This window comes from Bactrocera tryoni, chromosome 5, assembly GCF_016617805.1.
Source record: "Bactrocera tryoni isolate S06 chromosome 5, CSIRO_BtryS06_freeze2, whole genome shotgun sequence".
NCBI classification, from domain to species: domain Eukaryota; kingdom Metazoa; phylum Arthropoda; class Insecta; order Diptera; family Tephritidae; genus Bactrocera; species Bactrocera tryoni.
This window is the reverse complement of record NC_052503.1, coordinates 8,595,285-8,616,071: the sequence shown is the minus strand read 5'-3', so window position 1 is coordinate 8,616,071 and position 20,787 is coordinate 8,595,285. Positions and strand designations below refer to the sequence as shown.

Here is a 20,787-nt window from a genome sequence, read left to right as displayed (position 1 = left end):
TGTGTGTCACATATATACATAAGTACATACATATGTATGTGTGTAGTCTACAAACGAACAACAATTAACTAGTCAAAACGTTGTTAAAGGCTGTAAGTTAGTAATTTAATTTCAATCAAAATAATAAAAAACGGGAATTTTAAAGTTAAGTTTTAAAATTGAATTTAATTTAATTCTATATCCCATTACCAGTTACCATCGAAACACATACATACATATGTACACATTTGACGGGCGCTGCAATGTAAAGAACCAGGCCTACACATTTTAATCAATCATGATTGTTTCCACGTCACACTACTCTTCCACTCATTATTAGAAGAAATTCAGTATTTTGCAGATTTCCTTGTGTTGCTTATGGGCGCGCAACGTGTCGGGCAGGAAGAGAGTGGGGTTGGGGTTCCTAAGCGGCGGTGAGGGTGTGAGCCGCAGGGCATTCAAATGATTGCCGGAAATTGTCGGGCAATGTACGCAATGCAAAGCGTGCCTCAACTGTGGTGGCACTTGTAAGAAACTTTATGAGCCATTGCCTTGTGTTGCTTCGACTTTTTAAAATTCACTTAAATTTGTGCTTGGCACGAAATATTCAAATATTTGTGCGTTATTTAGTTTATTGTAGTTTTTAATACGAAAATAGCAAGTATATTGTCATGAAAGCAAAATGAATTTGCAACAACAACCACAATGCCAAATAAAAATATGGAGGTAATGAGAATCACAAAACTGAAGGAAATTTATTGCTTAGATAGAATAAATGAGGTTGATTTAGGGGTGACACACACACACACATTGGCACACATTGTGATTGAGCACGCAAAAATGCAAAGTTTTACATTTCATTTCAGGTTTTTATTAAATATATCGATTGCGTATGATTATGCATAAACTTGTATGGATTTATATTATTTGCTTTGTCTAAGCAAGGAGGAAATACGATTTGATACCAAAGTATTGTAATTTCTTAAATCTGCTTTGTATACCTTTACATACATATATTTGTATGTATGTGATACATAAATACTTTCAGTTTGACTTTTTGCGTTGCCGCATAGCCAGCAACTCTTTGTACTGCTCGATAGATCCATCCTCGTGCTTGGAGGCGTAACTTGGACTCGGCTTTTCTTTCTCTTCGGCAACTTTTACACGCTCCGTATCCTTTTTGGAGCGTTTGGACTTCTTGATATTGTCACGCACACGTTTGCCAAGACGCGATGTCGCCAGCACTTTGCTTACTTTAGAGCTCTTCAAATAGCGCGAATGCCACGACTAAGAAAAACGAGGCAAACAATCATAATCAGAAAAAATATATATCATTTTCCAAAAATGTGTACTTACTTCGGAACTAGTTTTATCACGTTCATCCTCTTCGCTCGAATCCAGTGATATTACGTCTGCATCCTGCTCTTCATTGGCTGTGCTGGCTTTGTTTGGTGAAGTTGCAAAGGATGATTTTGTGTTTGTGTCTTCTTCCAGATGCTCAATCATTTCCTCTTCAAGATCACCACCTTCGAGCGAGATGACATCATCATTGCCATCGTCCTCATCTTCCAGACTGGGTGCTAAGTTTTCCTCCTCCTTTTTCGGCAGTGCAGTATTTGTGGTCGAAATGTTTGCTTCGGTTGCAGTATCTGCAGAAACATCTATTTTTTCAGCCACTTCCACAACAGAAGGGTTTTGTGATTTATTTGTTTCGGCCGTTACTTCGTTAATTGTTTGTGGATTCGTTGCAGACTCCGTATTTTCAGTGGCCGATGGACCCACATTGGGTTCATTGACTTCCATATGATCGTCTTGTTGATCATTTTCCGTTTGACTTTCGATCAGTTCACCTTCTTCTGGTTCCGTTAGTTTTCGTTCCCGTGAAGTTGTATTAGCAACCTTATCTTCTGTGCCGTTAGCACTGCCGCTTTTAGCACACTCAACTTGTGTTGCTTTCTTTTTATCTTTCTCATTGTGTTCGCCGTCCGAACTGTCACTGATGAATAATGTTTCTGGCTCTGGAATTATTGGTATAACATCTGGTGTTGGCGAACGCGACCTTGTCTCTGCCTTCACATCTTTTGTAGCAGTCAAGGATTCTTTATTTTTAGATTTATTTTCAGATTCGCTAACCCCGGATTCGGGCTCCTGGTTGCTGATGCGATAATTTCTCTTCATTTTAGTTGGTTTTGTTGTTTGAGCTTCATCTTCTTTGCTCATTATTTTCACATTTGATTTGCTAGCCGTTTTAATATCAGCCCTGGTAGTTTCTTTGCTCGCCTTCGAAGAGGAAGTTTGCGATTTTTCAGCATCTTTACTTTTCTCGCTAGATTTACGTCTGCGTTTACGTTTATGCTCCTTGGGGGTAGTTCCGTTTGTGGATTTAAGAGCGCCCTTTTTTCCATCACCCTTTTCGGGATCTGAGTCTACTTCGATTTTTGTTACTGGCTCGAGGGCTAGTTGCGAGCGTATGGCCCTCGCACGGGCTTGCAATTCCAGAAGCTCCAACACGCTTATTTGTCCATTATCTGCAAATTAAAACATAACTAGGATTAAAAGAATGCGAACAAAAAATTTTCTTATTTTATTGTTGAAAGAATGCTTTCGTTGTGCTGAGCCAAACTTTATTATAACACACCGTAAGTTTACTACTTAAAAAAGTATTCATTTTTCGTAGTTAAACTTGAGTGTTTCACTCAATATTGTTTGACTTTTTCAGTCATTTCTTAAATTTTGCCCTGTGATACTTACTTTCATCTTTTTCGGCAGGATTTTTTGTGGATTTTTTGGTGTTGTTTTTAGCGTCTGATGCGTTGGATTTTTTCTTTCCTAAAATAAAATATTTGCTGGTTTAAAATCGAAAGTGTTATAAATATATTTATATATATTTTTTTTATGAAATATGGAATACGCCCTTGAGGACCGTGAACGCGATGCCTTCACTTCGCAAGTGGGTGAGGAGGAGGAAGACAATGAGCGAGAATTTCGGGTGCTCTTGAATGATAATCAGAGTCTAATGAAGCGTTTGGAAGAGTTCAAACGCGCATGTGACGAACATGAAAAGCATGCACGTAAGCGTTGCAAGCGTCGCTACTACAATCTTGGTTTGATGGCGCGCATCGTTATGGAAACCACAGACGATGAACTCAGGAGTCTGTTAAAGAACGGTGCACGCACATTTCTCATTGACACCGTGACTAGTAAGCGCAACGAATTTGAACAATTGCTCATTCGCTCTAAAACCATAATTGATAAATTTCAAGAGGAAGAACCCAGAATTCGCATACCAATTGGGATAGCATTGCAGTTTCAGGGTGACTGCTGTCGTATTGGACGTTTGCGTAACAATTGTTCGGTGCTTTTACATCGGGGCGATATCATGACGCTAACTCTCGATGAAGCTTACCGTTATTCCAGCTTTCGAGAAATTGCCTATGTCTTAAATTTGAAATATTATTTTAAATCATTGAAACTTGATGATATTTTGCTGCTCGGAAATGAGGTAAAAGGCAAGATAGTTAAAAAACTTAAAAACAATATAGCGCTGGTAATTGAAGATGCTGGCATAATTAATTCGTATGAATATATCGAGCTACCAAATCAATGCTACTCATTGTCCAACGAAACTTTTCCCGATTTATTTATGAACGACCTTCAGTTGGCCGCCCAATCGAAAGCCGATTTTATCGTATTGCCACGCATCCGCTGTAAGCCATTCCTTCGTACCTTGCGTAACAGTTTAAAAGACGAATATAATTTAAAATTAATAGGCACAATCGATTTAGAATTTATCAGTTCAAAAATGCTCGATTTAATGGGCATCGTTAAATTACTGGATTATGTTTGGATACAAGACATGTTCTGTGCCAGCATTTCCATGCAAAATCATATAATTAACGATTTAATACCGTTGGCGAAATGTCTGAAAAAGCCCATTATAGGAACAATACCATTGGAACGTTGTAGTGACTTTAAGCGATTTGAAAATCATGATTTTCTCTGGCGCATTGATACGATGTTTATACAGAAGAGTAGTTGGTGCAACAAATACCCACTGATTGTGAAAAAATTGTTGCCTCTAAAGGATTTTCACAAAGCTATTGTAGAAAATTCGACGGCTTTGAAAAATATTCTGTCCTCTTACCAAAGCATAGTTAATTTCATAATACGGACAATCACGTCAGTGGAATGTCAAGCGATTGTAATGCATAGCAAATGCGAAACGGCTGCTGTGGCGCTGGGGCGTGTGGAAATTTATTGTCCCGTCTTAATGATGTTGCCTTTAGAAAGTATGGAGGAAAACGAATTTGAATGCAAGTTGAAATTGGCAAAGGCACTGAACTTGCGACGGAACTTGCGTGGTATTCTCTACACTAAAGAAATGAACGAGACGAATCTCAGCCCAATTGAATATGGCATCGAATTTGGGCGCGTTAGTGGCTTATTGGAAACCGGTGATTTTGTAATTACACTGGAAGTCTGCAAGGAAGATGAAGACGACGTTCAGTATGGTATTAACGAGGACGTAGTTATACTTCGAGCTTTCTATTTGCCCCCAATACCTATTGGTGAAAAATTTAAATACAGTTAACAGGTCTTCAATATTGTTAAATTGTTTAACAATAATAAAAAATTCAAAATTAAATGCAAACATTTATATTATTCCGAAATGTTTGCATGCGAATAAATTTTTGCTTAGCTCACCGGCATTAGAAGATGTACCTTCGATTTCACTATCTGATGAGATTTCTTCAAGTGAGATATGTTCTGCAATCAAAAATAACATAAAATTACAAATCAAATCAATATATACATTTGGTCGAACATACCTTCTTGGTGTTCCACATCAGAATCGCCGGATGATTCTGTATCCGACGGGCACTTTGTGGCATTAATTATGGATAGCAATCGTTTGGTAGATATACCTAACAATTCATTCAGGCAGAGCTCCTCAATTTCATCCATACTTTGTTTCTAAGTAAATTTGGTACCATTAGAAAATATTTGCAAAATAAAAAGCATTTAGTACCTTCAAGAAATCTGGAGCTAGATTTGTAATTGTTTTTGGTTTAAGTGATCCAAAAATTTGTTTTACTAATTCCAGCCGGTCGTCAATGTAGTGCGACATGGGATGAAGGGTGCGATCTTCTTCAGTTTTTTCCTTCTTTACCTTAATCGGCTTAGGAATTTTACCAGTCTTAGTTTTCTTCTTAGCTTTATGCATTTTTGAATTAACTTTTTCACTAATTTAAAAAATGAGATTACTTTTGTAAATACTCAATAAGTCAGCTGTGCTGAACTAGGGTGGTCCATTCCTTTTGAATAATCAGAGATGCATTTAAACATGGCACTGTTCGAAACTGTCATAATCTCCACTTTTATCATTCATTCATTTATTCATTAAACTTTATTAAAGTAGCTATATACGATACACTTGTATTTTCGATCGACACGAATTTTTTTCGTTATACACCACATACTGATCAATTTTACGTTCATCTTTCAATTGAATTGTACTTTTACAATTTTGGTATAAATTTATTATAAATGAATTCTTATGCGTTTTATTTTATTTGTGGAGTAAATTATGCCAACATATATCCTTTTCGTTTAACTCACCCTATATTTTTTAATTTTTGATATTAAAAAAGAGAGAATTGCCTGAAAATCTTCTCAAAATTGATCAAATTGACTTATTCAAAATAATTTAATAAGATTTACCATATTCATATATCAATTATAGATAATTAAAAAAAATATTAATAAATACGGCATTAATCATCCCTGTTGAATCTGTTATACATATTAAACAGCTGATTTTTGGTGGTTAGTATTCCGCCATCAAGTATTTGTTCATTGGCAAAGTTTGTAAATATATTATTGAATAATAAAATTGTTATTTATTTTTATAAGGTAAGCTGTTTTAATGATTCTGATTTCCGTTATAGTTTCATAATTAATCCATAAGTGTCATTTCCCTTCTTGGCTAATTGTGCGAACTTATTTGACAGCTGCTTTGAGTTTGTGCTGTCAGCTGTGAAGTTAGTCAATTCGCGACTGTCAAAATGGTCACTAAAATTTTGTGGTGATGTTAATTTATAAATCTGATTACCTTATAAAAGATAACCTACTAGTTAACAATCGTTATGCCACATAATAATTAGTTATGTTGCAAATAATATTATTATAATTAATATAATACAATAGTAGTGAAAGTGTAAGTGTTTAAAAGACTGTGATTTCGTAATTGAAGGAATACTTCACAAAGCGCCCTGCCGCTTTTAACTTCAGTGCAATGACCACTCATAACAGTGATGAGCAGAATACTACACTTGACCTGTCTAGCAGCAGCAGCAATGATAGTAAAACAAGTCTTAATTCAAAGGAGCTGCGCCATAACGACGATGGCACATTATTTTTTAAGAAGGTCGGCAGTGCCCTTTTCTACGGAATGTCATCCTTCATGATAACCGTTGTGAATAAAACAGTTCTTACATCGTATCATTTTCCATCGTTTTTGTTCCTAAGTTTGGGCCAGTTGTTAGCTAGTATTGTGGTACTTGGACTTGGTCGGAAGTTGAAGTTCGTATCGTATCCTCCACTAAAACGAAATACGTTTATGAAAATTTTTCCATTGCCATTAATATTCCTTGGAAACATGATGTTTGGCTTAGGTGGCACAAAAGAACTAAGCTTGCCCATGTTTGCCGCACTACGTCGTTTTTCAATATTAATGACGATGTTACTGGAATTAAAAATATTGGGAGTACGACCTTCGTTTGCTGTACAAGTTAGCGTATATGCCATGATAGCTGGTGCCCTACTGGCCGCTTCGGATGATCTGTCATTCAACATGAGGGGATATACCTTCGTAATGATAACCAATGCGTTAACTGCATCGAATGGAGTGTATGTAAAAAAGAAGCTGGACACTTCGGAAATTGGCAAATATGGACTAATGTTTTACAACTCACTATTTATGGTTATTCCTGCACTGCTTGTTACTTATGTTACTGGGGATCTGGATAAATCGGTCGCCTACAATCAATGGCAAAATCCTTACTTTGTCATACAATTCCTAATGAGTTGCTTTATGGGCTTCATTCTATCATACAGTACAATACTTTGTACGCAATACAATTCCGCGCTTACAACAACAATTGTTGGCTGCTTAAAGAACATATGTGTAACATATCTGGGCATGTTCATCGGCGGCGACTACATCTTCTCATGGCTAAATTGTATAGGAATTAATATCAGTGTGTTTGCTAGTTTGCTATACACATACATTACGTTCAGACGGAAGCAAGCACCTGATAAGGAACTATTAATACCAACAACAAGAGGAATAGCAGTGTAGTATAGTATACTAAGAAATTTACTTGTAGATAAGTATTAGATGACAAAAAGTATTGCCGACACATTCTACATGGAAAACGTGCATTATTTCTCAAAAATATACATATGTATGTACGTACATATGTGAGTTGATATTTGCATTCGGAAGCTAATACTAAAGCAGGGGGAAACGAAACTAAACGCGAAAAGTTGTTCGTTGTCAAAAATGTAGATATTAATGAGAAAACAAAGCGTTTGTCGGAAGTACATACTAGGACGAGGCATTAAAAATATGCGTGTATATTTAATAAATTATAAGTACCAGTAGCCATGTACGTAATATTATAACTTTTAGTTTTTTAAAAAGTTGCCAAAGCCATAGTTATACTTTGATATGTGTAGCATTGAATTTTATGTTCCGATTTAGGGGAGGTAGCAATTTATTTGTAAATAAGTTGTGGGTGTTAAAAATTGCATGCAACTAAAGTGTCATAGTCACCAGCTCGCAATGGGCAATGTATGTAATTTTGCTATTGATTTAAGTAACAAAATAATAAAAAAAATTATAAAAGATTTACTTTAGTCAAACTAAATTTTGTTTGGGATTTTGTATAACTAAAATAAAATATAAATCATACATATTTAACTAAAGGAAAATCATGTGTTTTAATATTATGTAGGTGAACATACACAAATATGTGTATGGAAATTAAGATTCACCCTTACACGCTTGTAGGTACACTAGGATTTCTATTAAGAATTTAAAACACTAGCTGTGTATGTATGCGTGTGTAATTAGTTGATTAACGTAAAACTTTTCATTATCACAGAGTTATGTATGTATGTATGTACATATGTTTATAAGCTTAAAAATTTGCCAACAATTAGTAGCTATCGACTTCAACTCGTCTTACATTTGCTGAGCTGTCTTATCATTAGCGCTAGTTGTATATGCCAACGTCAACGTTTACTTGCTTTTGAGTTGCTTACTATATAAACTATATGTATGTATGTATTTATGTAAGCATTTAGAGTTGTTTGCATTACTGTGCAGGCATGATATGGGAATCAAACAAAGTCATATCGCAGATAAAATATTTTTTCAATGCTAACCAACTTGCGACCTAATATAAACATACGTAAAGAGAGCTTCTCCTTTAAAATAAGCCCAAGTAAGTAATTTGTTGCAATTAGTAGAAACAAACGCTCTTTCCAAAAAAGACTTACCTACTTTTGCTTAGCAATTTGTAAGTTTTCTTATCTAAGGTTGTGTATTTTTTTAAGTACGCGCATAGCCTGATGTTTGCATATTTATATGTACTTCCAAACATATAAACATTTCATACATACATATACTTATGTACATATGTATGTATGTGTAATTAACATCCCACTAAAAAAAAGCGTATGTGATACGATGTAAAGAAGCCATTATAATACTTTATAGCACATGAGCAGAATTAAAATTTTAAAACCAAACTGTAAAGTATTTTTTTACAAACATATACGCATGTACATACATATGTATGTATATAAGAATGTAATTTTAAATTGTTTATGTATGCACTTTAATCTAAAAACTATGCGCATGTGTAAATGCGATTTTATCCTTAGGTATAAGGGACTGTGTGTTAAGTTTTAGCGGGCAAGTTAATGCCGAGTTTAGTCAACAAAATTAAATTTTAAATATTTTAGCTAAATTTCATAAATATTAACATTTAACTACATATTAACAAATTCTTAGGGATCCCAATCTGAAAACATTATGGTAGAGTTAGCTTAGAATTACGTTTTTTTTGGAAGTTGTTTAATATCTGTTTTCATTCATACACACTTGTAATGTACATACATACGTACATACACGATGGTACACACCTAAGTGCTAAAAACGTATGTGCTTAATTGTTTTTATAACTCGCAAATTGAGTTCATTGTACCCAAAAAATAATCCCACAGATCGATGCTGTAAAAAAGATTATACATGTGTATGTGTTGTATTTGTTTATATTGCCTAAGTTGAATAGTTCTGTGAAGTGATGAATGCACATACACTAGAACACCTATGATGGCCTTCAAACTATCTGAGAGATGACGAATCATTTTATATTCTTATGATATATTCCTATGTATGTATGTATATACATATGCACATATACAATATATATACTATATACATATGTATTAGATAACTGCACCTTTTATTGTATAATGCTTTTAATTTCAATATTTTTTGTTTAGAAAATTGTATAATAATCGTATTCTTCGTGAAAAACTCTAAAATTTAAAAACAACATTTTTATGACGAATTTAGTTAGCACAATTGTGCAAAAGACAATTTTATTTGGCATTGAAACTTCTGTTTTGTGAATACAATATCTTTTATAAGTATTCTTCCACTTGTAGTTCCCTAGCTTAGTAAAGGCTAAATGACACTTGAGTACATAGCGCTGTTTATGTCAATATTATTTAATATATTTCGTCATATTTTGTTTAATCACTAATACAATATAAACAGAATTTAGTGAATAACGGAAAAAAACGTATATATGTATGTACATACATACTTATATAATTATTTATTTGATTAACAACCAAAATGCTTTGCTTGCATATCTGCAAAACGCTTACCTGCATACATATACTTATACATACATATGTATGTATGTACATTAGAGTGATTCAAAAATCCTCTAAGAAAGCCTCTCCAAAAATCTATTCATAAACATTTTTTTTCATTGAGTTATAAAATTCATAAGAAATAAAAAATTTTCCCAAAAATAATCAAACTTTAACTGTTAATATTTTTTAAACATTTGGGTTTACGAAAAAATCATAGCAGACCTTTTTTGTAGAGCATTCAATCTCCCAGTAGTTGGAAGCGAGATATAAATTTTTCTATCTGATAATAAGAAAAAATAGAAAACTGTATGTAGGAGGACCTTCCCGTTACAATTAAAACTCATGTTTGGAGAGGCTTTCTTAGAGGTGTCTAGGAACCTATTTTTCCGAGTACGAAACGAAAAAATTTTTTTTTTTTGAATCACTCTAATGTAGATACATACATGTATTAATAATGCTTATTGGATAACTTTTTTACAATATATAATTTTTATTATTTATATAAATATATATGTATATGTGTATATACACACCTACTTAGGCATATATGATTTATTATATAAGCATATATGTATGTAAGTATGTATGCACATACATAAGTTTTATTCAAGGCAAATACCATTTTTCGAGCTCTGTGAAGGTTTTGAGAAAACAACAACTGAAATAGCAGTGACGTCGCTTTCTTGAAGACTTTGAAGTGGCTATATAAATAAAACAAAAATTAAATTTAATAACATGTTTGTTAAATTACTCTAACACTAAAGTTATACATACATTTGTACAGATGTAAGATATGAAAACATACCCAACTACAGTAGGTATATAATAAAAATACCTTCCATCACACATATTGTACCTACATACTTATGTACATATGTATGTATGTATATTTGTCTATAAATTTCAATCAGTTTGTAAACTGGTGGTATATTTATCGAAATCGTATTATAATTGATTATTACAGCTGAAGAGTAATGCGGAAATACAAATTATCTTGCTTTATTTCTATTGCTCATCATTTGCAACGCTTATAAATAAAAATTAATTACAGTGTCTGATAAAGCGAAGGTGTTAAAATATTTTTGAGCGTATGAATACATACATATACTTATGTACATACATATGTATATTTTGTAGATACTCGTGCGGACACCAGAAATTTTAATTTTAACAAAATAATATTTTTCTTAAGTGGACGCCAATCAGCAGATAATGCTTTACCATTCTATCTATTTGCGTATGTATGTATGTATCTTAGTTGATAATTGTGGGAAGTCCATGATCAATTAGTTGATATAATGTGAACATACATGTATTTAACTATAAGAAAATGGAATAGTTCGTACGGTATATGCATATGTACATACATATGTACATATGTATATCAGTGAAAGCTGACGCTCTATTAAGCAGACATCTCCACACGAACATTAACCGTGGACATTGTCCGGTCTCAAAATTTTTTTATGTTTGTTAAGGACAATCTATTAAACGGACCGAAAAGCTGGTCCTGCGGTTATTGCCTTATGGGAGATGACTCTTGTATATGTATACATATGGATATGTGTGTATATGTATGTATATGAAAGATATTTTATGGGCACAGGTTTCTTGATATTCTTTTACTAAATGATATGAATGAATATGCAGATAAGGTATATGTATTTAGAATTGTTAGACTTTTTGATGGTAATAAATCCAATTAGAAATAACTTAGTTTGTAAAACTTCGTTAATTAGTGTATTTTATTGAAAAATGTATACGTTTATCATTAGCAGAAGTATTCGAATCAAAAATGTTGCAGGCCGTTCGTTCAAATCTGTTAACGCGCTTGTTTCGAAATCCCCGTATATGTCGATATATCACAGCCACAGCAGAAAGCAATACTATAGGCACCGAAAAAAGTGATATTCCTCCTGGTGACGAAACACACTTGGATGAGTTTACCAAAGAGTTTCTTAAAAATCGCATAGAAATGTCGCCTTTTCAGAAGATATTACTCGGCGCGGGTTCATCAATTGCCGCCTTAATAGATCCACGAAGGTGAATCAATGAGTTGCACATATACATACTTTATTTCTCTAATGTCTTAGTTGATCCTTACAGGCATGACATGATCGCCGCTTTGGGGGAAACCACCGGCGAATCGACTTTGCGGAATATCTTACACTCAATGGAACTAACTGCTGAGGGTCAACGCATACTGAAACAGAAGCCACGTATAAACACGCATACCGTAGATATGAACCATTTACGTTCCTTAGGAGAGAATACTCTTGGTCGGGTCTACGTAAAGTTCTTGGATGACAATGTAAATTTAATAATCATGATAACTATACCAGTTAATGCTATAGACATGAATAATTAATTGTTAACTTTTACAGAAAGTAACACCCGACTCGCGTATGGAAGTACGTTTTATTGCCGATCCAATGCTGGCATATGTGATGACACGTTACCGTGAGTGTCATGATTTGGTGCACACAGTGCTGGGAATGCCTACCAATATGCTGGGTGAAGTAGCCGTCAAGTGGGTAGAGGCGTTGAATAACGGGCTGCCTATGTGTTATGGGGGTGCAATATTTGGTGCCATGCGGCTACGTCCTAAGTAATTATAAAGTCGTATCAAGTAAATTATGAATGATGAAAAATTCGAAATTATTGTCTCAATTTGTAGACAACGGAAGGAGTATGTTTCTCGTTATTTGCCTTGGGCTCTGGAAAATGGCAAGAAAATGCAACCATTAATGCCTGTATTTTGGGAAGAACGCTGGGAGCAAGATATAGGAGAGCTTCGAAAAGAATTAAATATAACGATCTTAGAATTATGAACCCAAGGGGTAACATATGGACTTGTGTTAAACATTATGTTTTTATTTCCTTTTATTTTCAATACAATTAGATGAATAAATCAAATAAACTGAAATTTTACATACATATGTATATACATATTAAACGAACAAACTAACAGATCAAGAATAGTTTTATCATTTTCGAATTTAGTGCAACGATCGTAAAGCAAATGAAAGCGGCAACACTGTTCGAAGATCATCAATTGGTGATGATGTGTTTGACATTTCTCGTTGTTGTGTTGGTTGGTAAATATTAAAATTCTTGTTTTATGGGTAGTTGATGTTTTATTTGCATTAAGTTTAAAAATTCTCCCTCCTTGATATATTAAAAGGTGGCTTATTTTTCGGTTAGATTTATTTATATAATATAAGATGTCGAACAAATTCGACGGCTTCAGTCAGGATGAGATAAAGAAAGTTTCTGGAGGTTCTACTAACAGAAGTAATCAAGGCCAGCAAATAGCGGATGCAAGTAAGTATTATTTGTATGTATGTAGTAATACTGTATACGTAAGAATATGTAAGTATATACTTATACAATTTTAATAAAAGTTAAGTTAATTTAAATATATAATTATTATCATATTTAATCAGTAAAGCCCGCATTTCGTGGACAGCATGGAGGTATAAGACGTATGCCTGAAAAGTGGACAAGATCAGCTGAGTCTCAAAGGAAAGAAATGAAAAGTTCTCAGTCATCGAAATCTGTGCCTACGGGTTTACCAAGCAATAAACTAGAAAAAAATATTGTAACGGTAAATGACACCTTGGAAGACATCAACCTTGATGGCAGCATGTCCAAATCAATTGAGGAAGCGCTGTTCTACCAGCCCATCTGCAAATTAGCTGTAAAGTCTAACGGTGCAAGCAACAATTTGCCTACCACAGAATCAGATGAATCTTCAATACTGAAGCTGCCAGCCGGAGATAATAATGTATCTTCCACATCTACAAATGAGGCAGATGACTCTTCAATACTTCCAACAGCACAAGAGTCAAAAGTCTCTAAACCCACTGTGGACCTCCTGAACACCGATTCTCCCTTTAGAGGAATGTCTCTGAGAGAATTTGAAACGCAGCGTAAATTGATCGAGGAGCAAAATAAGCAGAAGAAGGAGCTATTGCACAAAGCTATAGAATTACAGTAAATATAGTTTTGTAAAATATGTGAAACAAGTTTCAAATTGTAAAATCCTTTGTTTTACAGCTCACAAAAAACCGCTGCGGAGGCACGGAAAATTTCTGAAATCAAAGAGGAACTTGCCAAATTGGACAATGACCTGGCGCTTGATGTGTCAATACTACGCAAGCAAATTGATAATGCCTGTATCTATTTTTCGCAAGTCGAGTAAGTCTTAGTTTTCACATATTTGATTCTAATACGGAAGTGTACATCTATAGGAAACAGTACATCAAAATAGAGGCTCAATTCTTAAAAGCAAAAATAGATTTGCATAATGCGGCAGAGAAAAAGGAGTTGCTCACCGAGCATTTATGTACCGTAATTGCTCATAACGAAGATCGCAAAGCGCAAAAGCTCTCAGAACTTATGCAGAAAGTTGGCTTAACCGAAACGGGGGACTTGGACGTAGGAACTAAATATGCAATGAATGGTGAAAATCATGCAAGTCAAGAGAAGTAAAATTCTATAAAATTATGTATATATATGATATATTTCCAGAACTAACTACTTATATATTTACAATAATTTTTTACTAGTATAAATATGTGTAACTTATCCAATAATTCAAAAGTTTAAATATCATACTTTGTATTGAGCAAAATGTAGGCAATATATTAACCATAATTAGATGTATTTATATTAAAAGTTGTTTTGTATTTATTAAAGATGGAAACAATTTCCATATGCCAATATTCGAAATAAAACCATACATATTCGGATAGATAACAATAAATAATTATTTTATTTATGAAAATGAAATAAAATGCAGTTTTCTGTTCTCTGTTTGTAAACATAAAAATGATTTCAGAGAACGTATAATAATTATACGTTCTCTGATGATTTGGAATAGAAACGGACGATAGTGAAATATATGAAACAAAACCTAAACGTACTCAGAGAACGTATAATATAGAGAAGGTTCAGGGTGTGCCGATTGTCAAAATGTTCCTCTTTTTGGAGGGGTTGAGTTTTCTATTAGTGGATTTCACCACTTTTGGCTCGGCAGGAGAAATTTTAACAGAAATGAGTGAACAGAGCTGAGCATTGAATGAAAATTATGCTCAGAAATATACATTGCTTTTACAGACGCATGTTGGCCTTTTGGCTTATATTTTTATACGTTTACATGCTATTATATCAATTGATATGAATATGATTTTGCGAATTTTTGTGAATTCATGCAAAATTGATAACATTATTATTAAATCATGCTATTTTCATGGTAATATTTGTAGTTAATGGGCACGTTTTAAACATTCCTTATCTTTGATAATGTAATATAATTTCGTATGCATGTATATAAGTATGTACATATGCTATGTACATATATGGAATATTATCGTAATATCCTAAAAACATAATATATTACCATGATAATATATGAAATCATACCTCTTATCGTTTAAAACTTTCATACGCATCTATCAAATCAAGATATTATCATCTATCAGTAATATAAAAAGCGCGCGCTTCTCTATATTTACGTACACACATATGTATGTATATATGTACGTATGACATTCTCACACAAATAATATACACACATATGCGTACGCAAGTAAATCAAAAAATACAAACGTTCATCTGGAAAAACAACAATAGTCTCAAAAATCATCATACATACTTACAATATGAGTACACATGTAAATATGTGCGTATGACATTCCTATACAAACAATACAACATACATACTTACATTCATACATGCGTTCACATGTGGGTATGTCAACCGCAAAAATTACAAATATTGTTCTACAATCGCCTCAAGCATCATCATACACACTTACATATATGGGTAGACTTGTAAATATGTGCGTACGACATTCCCACACAAATAATGAATACACAACATATGTACATACTTACACACATGTGAACGAAAAGCCGCAATTGTTGTACAGTGGAGCAGCAAAATTAACCCAAGAGGAAAATACGACTAGTCTAAACACAAGTGAAAGATGGGTAGACGTTGTAAAAAAGAAGAAACCTTTGGAAAGGAAGATCAGAACAAAACCAGATGCCATAATCATAACAAAGAAGGATGGTGCGTCATATGCAGATATTCTGCGAAAAATTAAAAGCGACAGCGGGCTTGAAGTACTGGGCTCAAATGTAACCCATATTCGTAAAACGCTAAAAGGAGATTTACTTATTGAACTAAAAAATCGTGCAGAGACGAAAGCCGAATCTTTCCAAAGCGCCCTGGAGGGGGTGGTTGCCGAAATGGCTAAGATACAGCCCAAGACCCACAACGTCACGATTACGTGCAAAGATCTGGATGAAATTACAACTCCTGAAGAAATCAGCACTAAAAAGGGAGTGCGGAGTCGAAAATCTGGAGATATCGAGTGTGAAAAGTCTGCGAAAAACGCGTAGTGGCACGCAAATAGCACTTGTATGCTTGCGTGCTCAAGATGCCAAGGCCGCACTTAAAATAGGGAAAATAAAGATTGGGTGGTCGGTCTGTCGGCTTCGAGAATATTCGCCTGTTCCCAGATGCTATAAGTGTTTCCACCTGGGTCACATGGCGCGAAATTGCTGCAGCTCGACAGACAGATCGTCCCATTGTACACGCTGTGGAACCGCGGGACATTTAGCGAAGGTATGCACAAACGTCCCGAGCTGCATGCTCTGCAAAGGGGAGCACTCAGTATTGAGCACGACTTGCCCAAAGTATCTCGAGATGATGAAGTCTCTAAGTAAATGAGGATACTACAGTTAAACCTTAACCATTGTGCAGCGGCCCAGGATCTGCTAGAACAGACAGTCATAGAAGAGAACATTGATGTGAACTAAGTGAACAATACTCCCAGCGTCCGGAAAGTACATGGATTGCAGACAAATCTGGCAAAGCAGCAATATGGTCCTGCAAAGGTCAACCTTTTAAGACCTGCTCCAGAGAAGCTCATAACTGCTTCACATGGGCCAATATACATGGGATATATTTTGTAAGTTGCTATGCTCGTCCCAGCGCAGCAATCACCGAATTCGAAGATTTCCTTTTAAGACTTTCATTAGAAACCAGAGGTAAAACACCGATTATAATAGCGGGTGATTTTAATGCTTGGTCAACTGCATGGGGCAGCAGATGCACAAACCATCGAGGGCGGCTAATTCAAGAATACCTGAGTCAAACGCACCTAACAATAGTGAACACCGGAACACAAAATACGTACCAAAAAGGGAATAAAGGATCTATTATTGACATTATGTTTGCGAATGTTTCGCTTAGTAGGCACATTAAGTGGGCGGTGTCAAACATGTACACAAACAGCGATCATATGGCAATTATGGCACAAATCTCGTACTCCCGAGAGCCCATACTTCTTAGCAGAAACACTTTCCGAAAGCGAAGTTGGAAGCAACAGGAGTTCGACCCAGACTTGTTTGAGCTAGTATGGAGTGCATCAAAAGTATCAGGTGACGACGCCGCCCACTTGGTATCGACAGTGCGAAATGAACTGGTCGCAGCATGTGATGCAACAATGCGTAGAATATCACATCGCAATAAGCGGCGGCCTGTGTATTGGTGGAATGAGGAAATTTCCACGCTGAGAAAGTTTTGTCACTCAGCCAGACGGCGTCTACAGCGTAACCGGAGTGAAACAAACCAAAACCGCCTTAGAGATGAATATAAAAGCCACAAGAAGCTCCTAAAGTCGGCAATTACCCGGAGCAAAAAATCATGTTTTGAGAAGCTATGTGAGGAAGCAAACATTGACCCATGGGGAACTGCTTACAAAATCTGTATGTCGAGATTTAAAAATAAGCAGCAGCAACCTAAAGATGCCTCTTTTATGGGAAAAGTCGTCGAAACATTGTTCCCGAGACACGACCAGATTTCCTATGCTAAGCGACGAAACGAAGCTGCAGTTTCACCCCCGTTTGTCACGGAAGATGAGCTATTGGCCAAAGCTAAGAAAATCAAAAACACCAAAGCGCCTGGGTTGGATGGGATACCCAACAGGGCCCTGAAGGAAGCTATAAGCTCAAAGCCTCAACTATTCGCTAAAATGTACAACGCGTGCATAAAGGAAGAGATGTTCCCCGAGGCGTGGAAAATACAGCGATTGGTTCTGCTCCCAAAACCAAAGAAACCACCTGAAGAACCCTCATCGTACCGACCACTGTGTATGCTCGACACAATGGGTAAAGTGTACGAAAATATAATAAGAAACCGCTTGGAGTTAGCAATCCAGAAAGCCGGCGGACTATCAGAGAGACAATACGGCTTTATAAAAAAGAGATCCACGATTGACGCACTACGAGAAGTCGTCGATATTGCGAAATGTGCAGTAAGTGGCAAAAGATGGAAAGGTGGCACAAAAAAGTACTGCGCGCTGATTACCCTGGATGTCAAGAATGCGTTCAACTCGGCAAAATGGGCACACATAATCAAAGCCCTGGATGAAATACGCGCCCCTGAATACCTCATGAACATTATATTGAGCTATTTTAAAAACAGAAGGCTGCTTTTTGATACAGACGAAGGTACCAAGAGTTACTCTATCTCGAGTGAAGTACCTCAAGGGTCAGTGTTAGGATTAGATTCTAAATTAAAATTTAAAGAACACCTGGAGTATTCCTCCAGTGAAGCAAACAAAATTTACAATGCTCTATCGAGAATGATGACCAATACAGGCTGTGTGCGTTCCAGCCGGCGATTCTTACTAGCGAAAGCAATGAGCTCCGTAATACTGTACTCAGCACCAGTATGGATACAGGCAATGGATATAAAAGCGTATGCTAAACAAATAATTGCCGTGCATAGGCTTTCTGCAATTCAAGTAATAAGTGCTTTCCGGACAACATCGACCGACGCTGCTGAAGTATAAGCCAGCATGCCGCCCATTGACATCTAGGGAGATGAACTCGAGCGTTTATATCATCTATCAGCGCCTAAAACAGTATCGGCAAAGATAGAGGAGAGGAACAAAAGCATTAAAATGTGGCAGGAGCGGTGGAATTCCTCATCTACAGGGCGTTGGACCCACCGACTGATACCGGACATCCACTCGTGGATAGACAGACGACATAGAGACCTAGACTTTTATCTGACTCAAATACTTAGTGGACATGGGTGCTTTAGAAGCTACCTTTTCAGATTCCACAATGACATTAGTCCGAACTGTCCGACATGTACAGAGCATATAGAAGACTCTGAGCACGTACTATTTTATTGCCCTCGATTTTCAAATACAAGGGAAAAACTAAAAACCACACTCGGTTGTGGGTTTACGGTCGATAATTTAACGACACTCATGTGTCAGTCGACTGATAATTGGAAAGCTGTCAGCGAAGCGTCAGCATCCATAATGACAAAACTGAGACTTTTTGAACAAATTAGGCGTCCGTCAGTCCGCACAATAGAGGAGACTTAAATGTCCTGTCCCTCCCACGACGAATACTTAATCGGTGGTTCCGTGGGAGAGCCATGAGTTGGGAGTAGGTTAGGTTGAGCGGATTAAAGTTCCGCACTCCGGCTTTCGATGCTTCCCCCTACTATAAAAAAACAAAAAAAAAAAAAAAAAACACATGTGAATATGTCACCCGCAAAAACTACAAATATTGTTCTACAAAAACAACAATCGTTTGAAAAAGCATCAGAAACCAACATGGCAGCCGAATTTCGACGTCAAAATTTATAGTAAATTACACAACAACAAAATTTTCATTCATGAACGCAAACGTATTTTCAAAAAGCATATTCGATTCATTCATAAAAGCAGACGCCATTACATCTCCCCGAGCATGCCTTGCCTACAAGCATTTTTTCGCGACGATTTCAAAATCTAAAAATCATAAATTGAATATATTTCTGAAATGTATGAGAAGGAAAAAGTGTCAACCCCGCAAAAATTAAGTATTAAAATATTTTAGAATAAAATTGACAACATAGATTATATGTCGATTTTCAATTCAAGAATTTTTCCAAAGAAAATATTCAATATTCCTCTGATTCATGTGTACAGTCAATCCCGGCTAAGTAGTACTCCGCTTAAATGAAAATCAAATCCCTCCCTCATCACTCTTAACAGCCTATACTATATCTTGCTGCATCTCACGGTTTGTTTTTTGAAATACATAGAAATTATTGTTTAAGTACGACTCGTTTAAGTATCCGCAGTCGCGTATGTACCATATTACATTTTTATTTTTAACAAACCAAAAAAATCGGTATCTTTGACTGTGGCACATAACCGGGATTGACTGTATTTGTCAAGGAATGTGAAAAATATTTTGTAATTCTGAAATATTTTTTCGCAGCTGCGTCGATATGTATGCAAGCTCACGCACAAACATACATAATATGTATTTACGCTGGTTTGTTGGCGGAGCTGTACAGCGGCAAGGGAAGCGGTGACAAACAGCGGCCATTCGTTTATTTTTTTCGGCACAGCTCATTGGTTGTCCGTGACAACGGAGTTTTTGTATGAAACAATGGTTGTATATATTTACATACAGAGTTGTGTGTAGACAAATGTACAAACATTATGCGAATCAGAGAACGTATATTATAGAGAAGGTTCACGACGCCGAGAATTTAGGGATATTTCAATTTTGGGATATTACCTGTTTTGGATGGGTGCATTTCACCACAGGATATTATTAGCGCATTTCACCATTTAACATCAGGGGCACGACAATGGCAGAACTGAGTAGTTATTAGAGCCAATGGGAAAAAATATGTTAATTTCAATGTTTAGAAATGTACGCTTACAGATTCCCTTTTCTACTATGCGCAAACGATGCTGCATATAATTTATAGATCGGTATACATATGTACATATATTTGTTATGAAAGCACATAAGTGT

General features: G+C 35.6%; 5 protein-coding genes across 7 annotated transcripts; 4 read left to right on the top strand and 1 right to left on the bottom strand.

Moving 5' to 3' along the window:
- Positions 1–827: 827 nt before the first annotated feature.
- On the bottom strand, positions 828–5,262 carry LOC120778029 (glutamic acid-rich protein). 2 transcript variants are annotated; one of them, XM_040109702.1, is made up of 6 exons: positions 5,009–5,262; positions 4,809–4,953; positions 4,684–4,746; positions 2,731–2,808; positions 1,336–2,507; positions 828–1,266 (listed from the first exon to the last, which is right to left on the bottom strand). In XM_040109702.1, the coding sequence occupies exons 1-6, from the start codon at positions 5,201–5,203 to the stop codon at positions 1,024–1,026; spliced, it is 1,896 nt and encodes a 631-aa protein (XP_039965636.1). In that variant the 5' UTR covers positions 5,204–5,262; the 3' UTR covers positions 828–1,023. The 2 variants fall into 2 exon arrangements, with proteins under 2 accessions (XP_039965636.1, XP_039965637.1); XM_040109703.1 differs by having other exon boundaries at positions 4,702–4,746.
- On the top strand, positions 2,882–4,677 carry LOC120778031. The gene has a single exon (XM_040109704.1). It carries the CDS (start codon positions 2,882–2,884, stop codon positions 4,568–4,570), a length of 1,689 nt encoding a protein of 562 aa, XP_039965638.1. The 3' UTR covers positions 4,571–4,677.
- Positions 5,263–5,805: 543 nt separating the features above from the next.
- Positions 5,806–12,869, top strand: LOC120777262 (ubiquinone biosynthesis protein COQ4 homolog, mitochondrial). Of its 2 annotated transcripts, none has more exons than XM_040108461.1 (5): positions 5,806–5,892; positions 11,712–11,979; positions 12,043–12,247; positions 12,321–12,544; positions 12,614–12,869. In XM_040108461.1, exons 2-5 carry the CDS (start codon positions 11,732–11,734, stop codon positions 12,765–12,767), a joined length of 831 nt encoding a protein of 276 aa, XP_039964395.1. In that variant the 5' UTR covers positions 5,806–5,892; positions 11,712–11,731; the 3' UTR covers positions 12,768–12,869. The 2 variants fall into 2 exon arrangements, with proteins under 2 accessions (XP_039964395.1, XP_039964396.1); XM_040108462.1 differs by having other exon boundaries at positions 5,808–5,892; positions 11,715–11,979.
- On the top strand, positions 6,027–7,721 carry LOC120777260 (UDP-sugar transporter UST74c). Its single transcript, XM_040108459.1, has one exon. It carries the CDS (start codon positions 6,275–6,277, stop codon positions 7,337–7,339), a length of 1,065 nt encoding a protein of 354 aa, XP_039964393.1. The 5' UTR covers positions 6,027–6,274; the 3' UTR covers positions 7,340–7,721.
- A 93-nt stretch (positions 12,870–12,962) lies between the features above and the next one.
- LOC120777261 (RAB6-interacting golgin) lies at positions 12,963–14,669 on the top strand. The gene is made up of 4 exons (XM_040108460.1): positions 12,963–13,260; positions 13,383–13,932; positions 13,996–14,136; positions 14,190–14,669. Exons 1-4 carry the CDS (start codon positions 13,161–13,163, stop codon positions 14,428–14,430), a joined length of 1,032 nt encoding a protein of 343 aa, XP_039964394.1. The 5' UTR covers positions 12,963–13,160; the 3' UTR covers positions 14,431–14,669.
- Positions 14,670–20,787: the final 6,118 nt, after the last annotated feature.

Bases quoted from the DNA above. Each gene is read 5' to 3' on its own strand.
- LOC120778029 (XM_040109702.1), bottom strand. From the start codon at position 5,203: ATGCATAAAGCTAAGAAGAAAACTAAGACTGGTAAAATTCCTAAGCCG. The intron at 4,747-4,808 runs GTATGTTCGACC...TTTTGATTGCAG, and splicing joins TGATGTGGAACACCAAGAAG to AACATATCTCACTTGAAGAA. The intron at 1,267-1,335 runs GTAAGTACACAT...CGTTTTTCTTAG, and splicing joins GTGATAAAACTAGTTCCGAA to TCGTGGCATTCGCGCTATTT.
- LOC120777260 (XM_040108459.1), top strand. From the start codon at position 6,275: ATGACCACTCATAACAGTGATGAGCAGAATACTACACTTGACCTGTCT.
- LOC120778031 (XM_040109704.1), top strand. From the start codon at position 2,882: ATGGAATACGCCCTTGAGGACCGTGAACGCGATGCCTTCACTTCGCAA.
- LOC120777261 (XM_040108460.1), top strand. From the start codon at position 13,161: ATGTCGAACAAATTCGACGGCTTCAGTCAGGATGAGATAAAGAAAGTT. The intron at 13,933-13,995 runs GTAAATATAGTT...TTTGTTTTACAG, and splicing joins CACAAAGCTATAGAATTACA to CTCACAAAAAACCGCTGCGG. The intron at 14,137-14,189 runs GTAAGTCTTAGT...GTACATCTATAG, and splicing joins ATCTATTTTTCGCAAGTCGA to GAAACAGTACATCAAAATAG.
- LOC120777262 (XM_040108461.1), top strand. From the start codon at position 11,732: ATGTTGCAGGCCGTTCGTTCAAATCTGTTAACGCGCTTGTTTCGAAAT. The intron at 11,980-12,042 runs GTGAATCAATGA...TGATCCTTACAG, and splicing joins GCCTTAATAGATCCACGAAG to GCATGACATGATCGCCGCTT. The intron at 12,545-12,613 runs GTAATTATAAAG...CTCAATTTGTAG, and splicing joins GCCATGCGGCTACGTCCTAA to ACAACGGAAGGAGTATGTTT.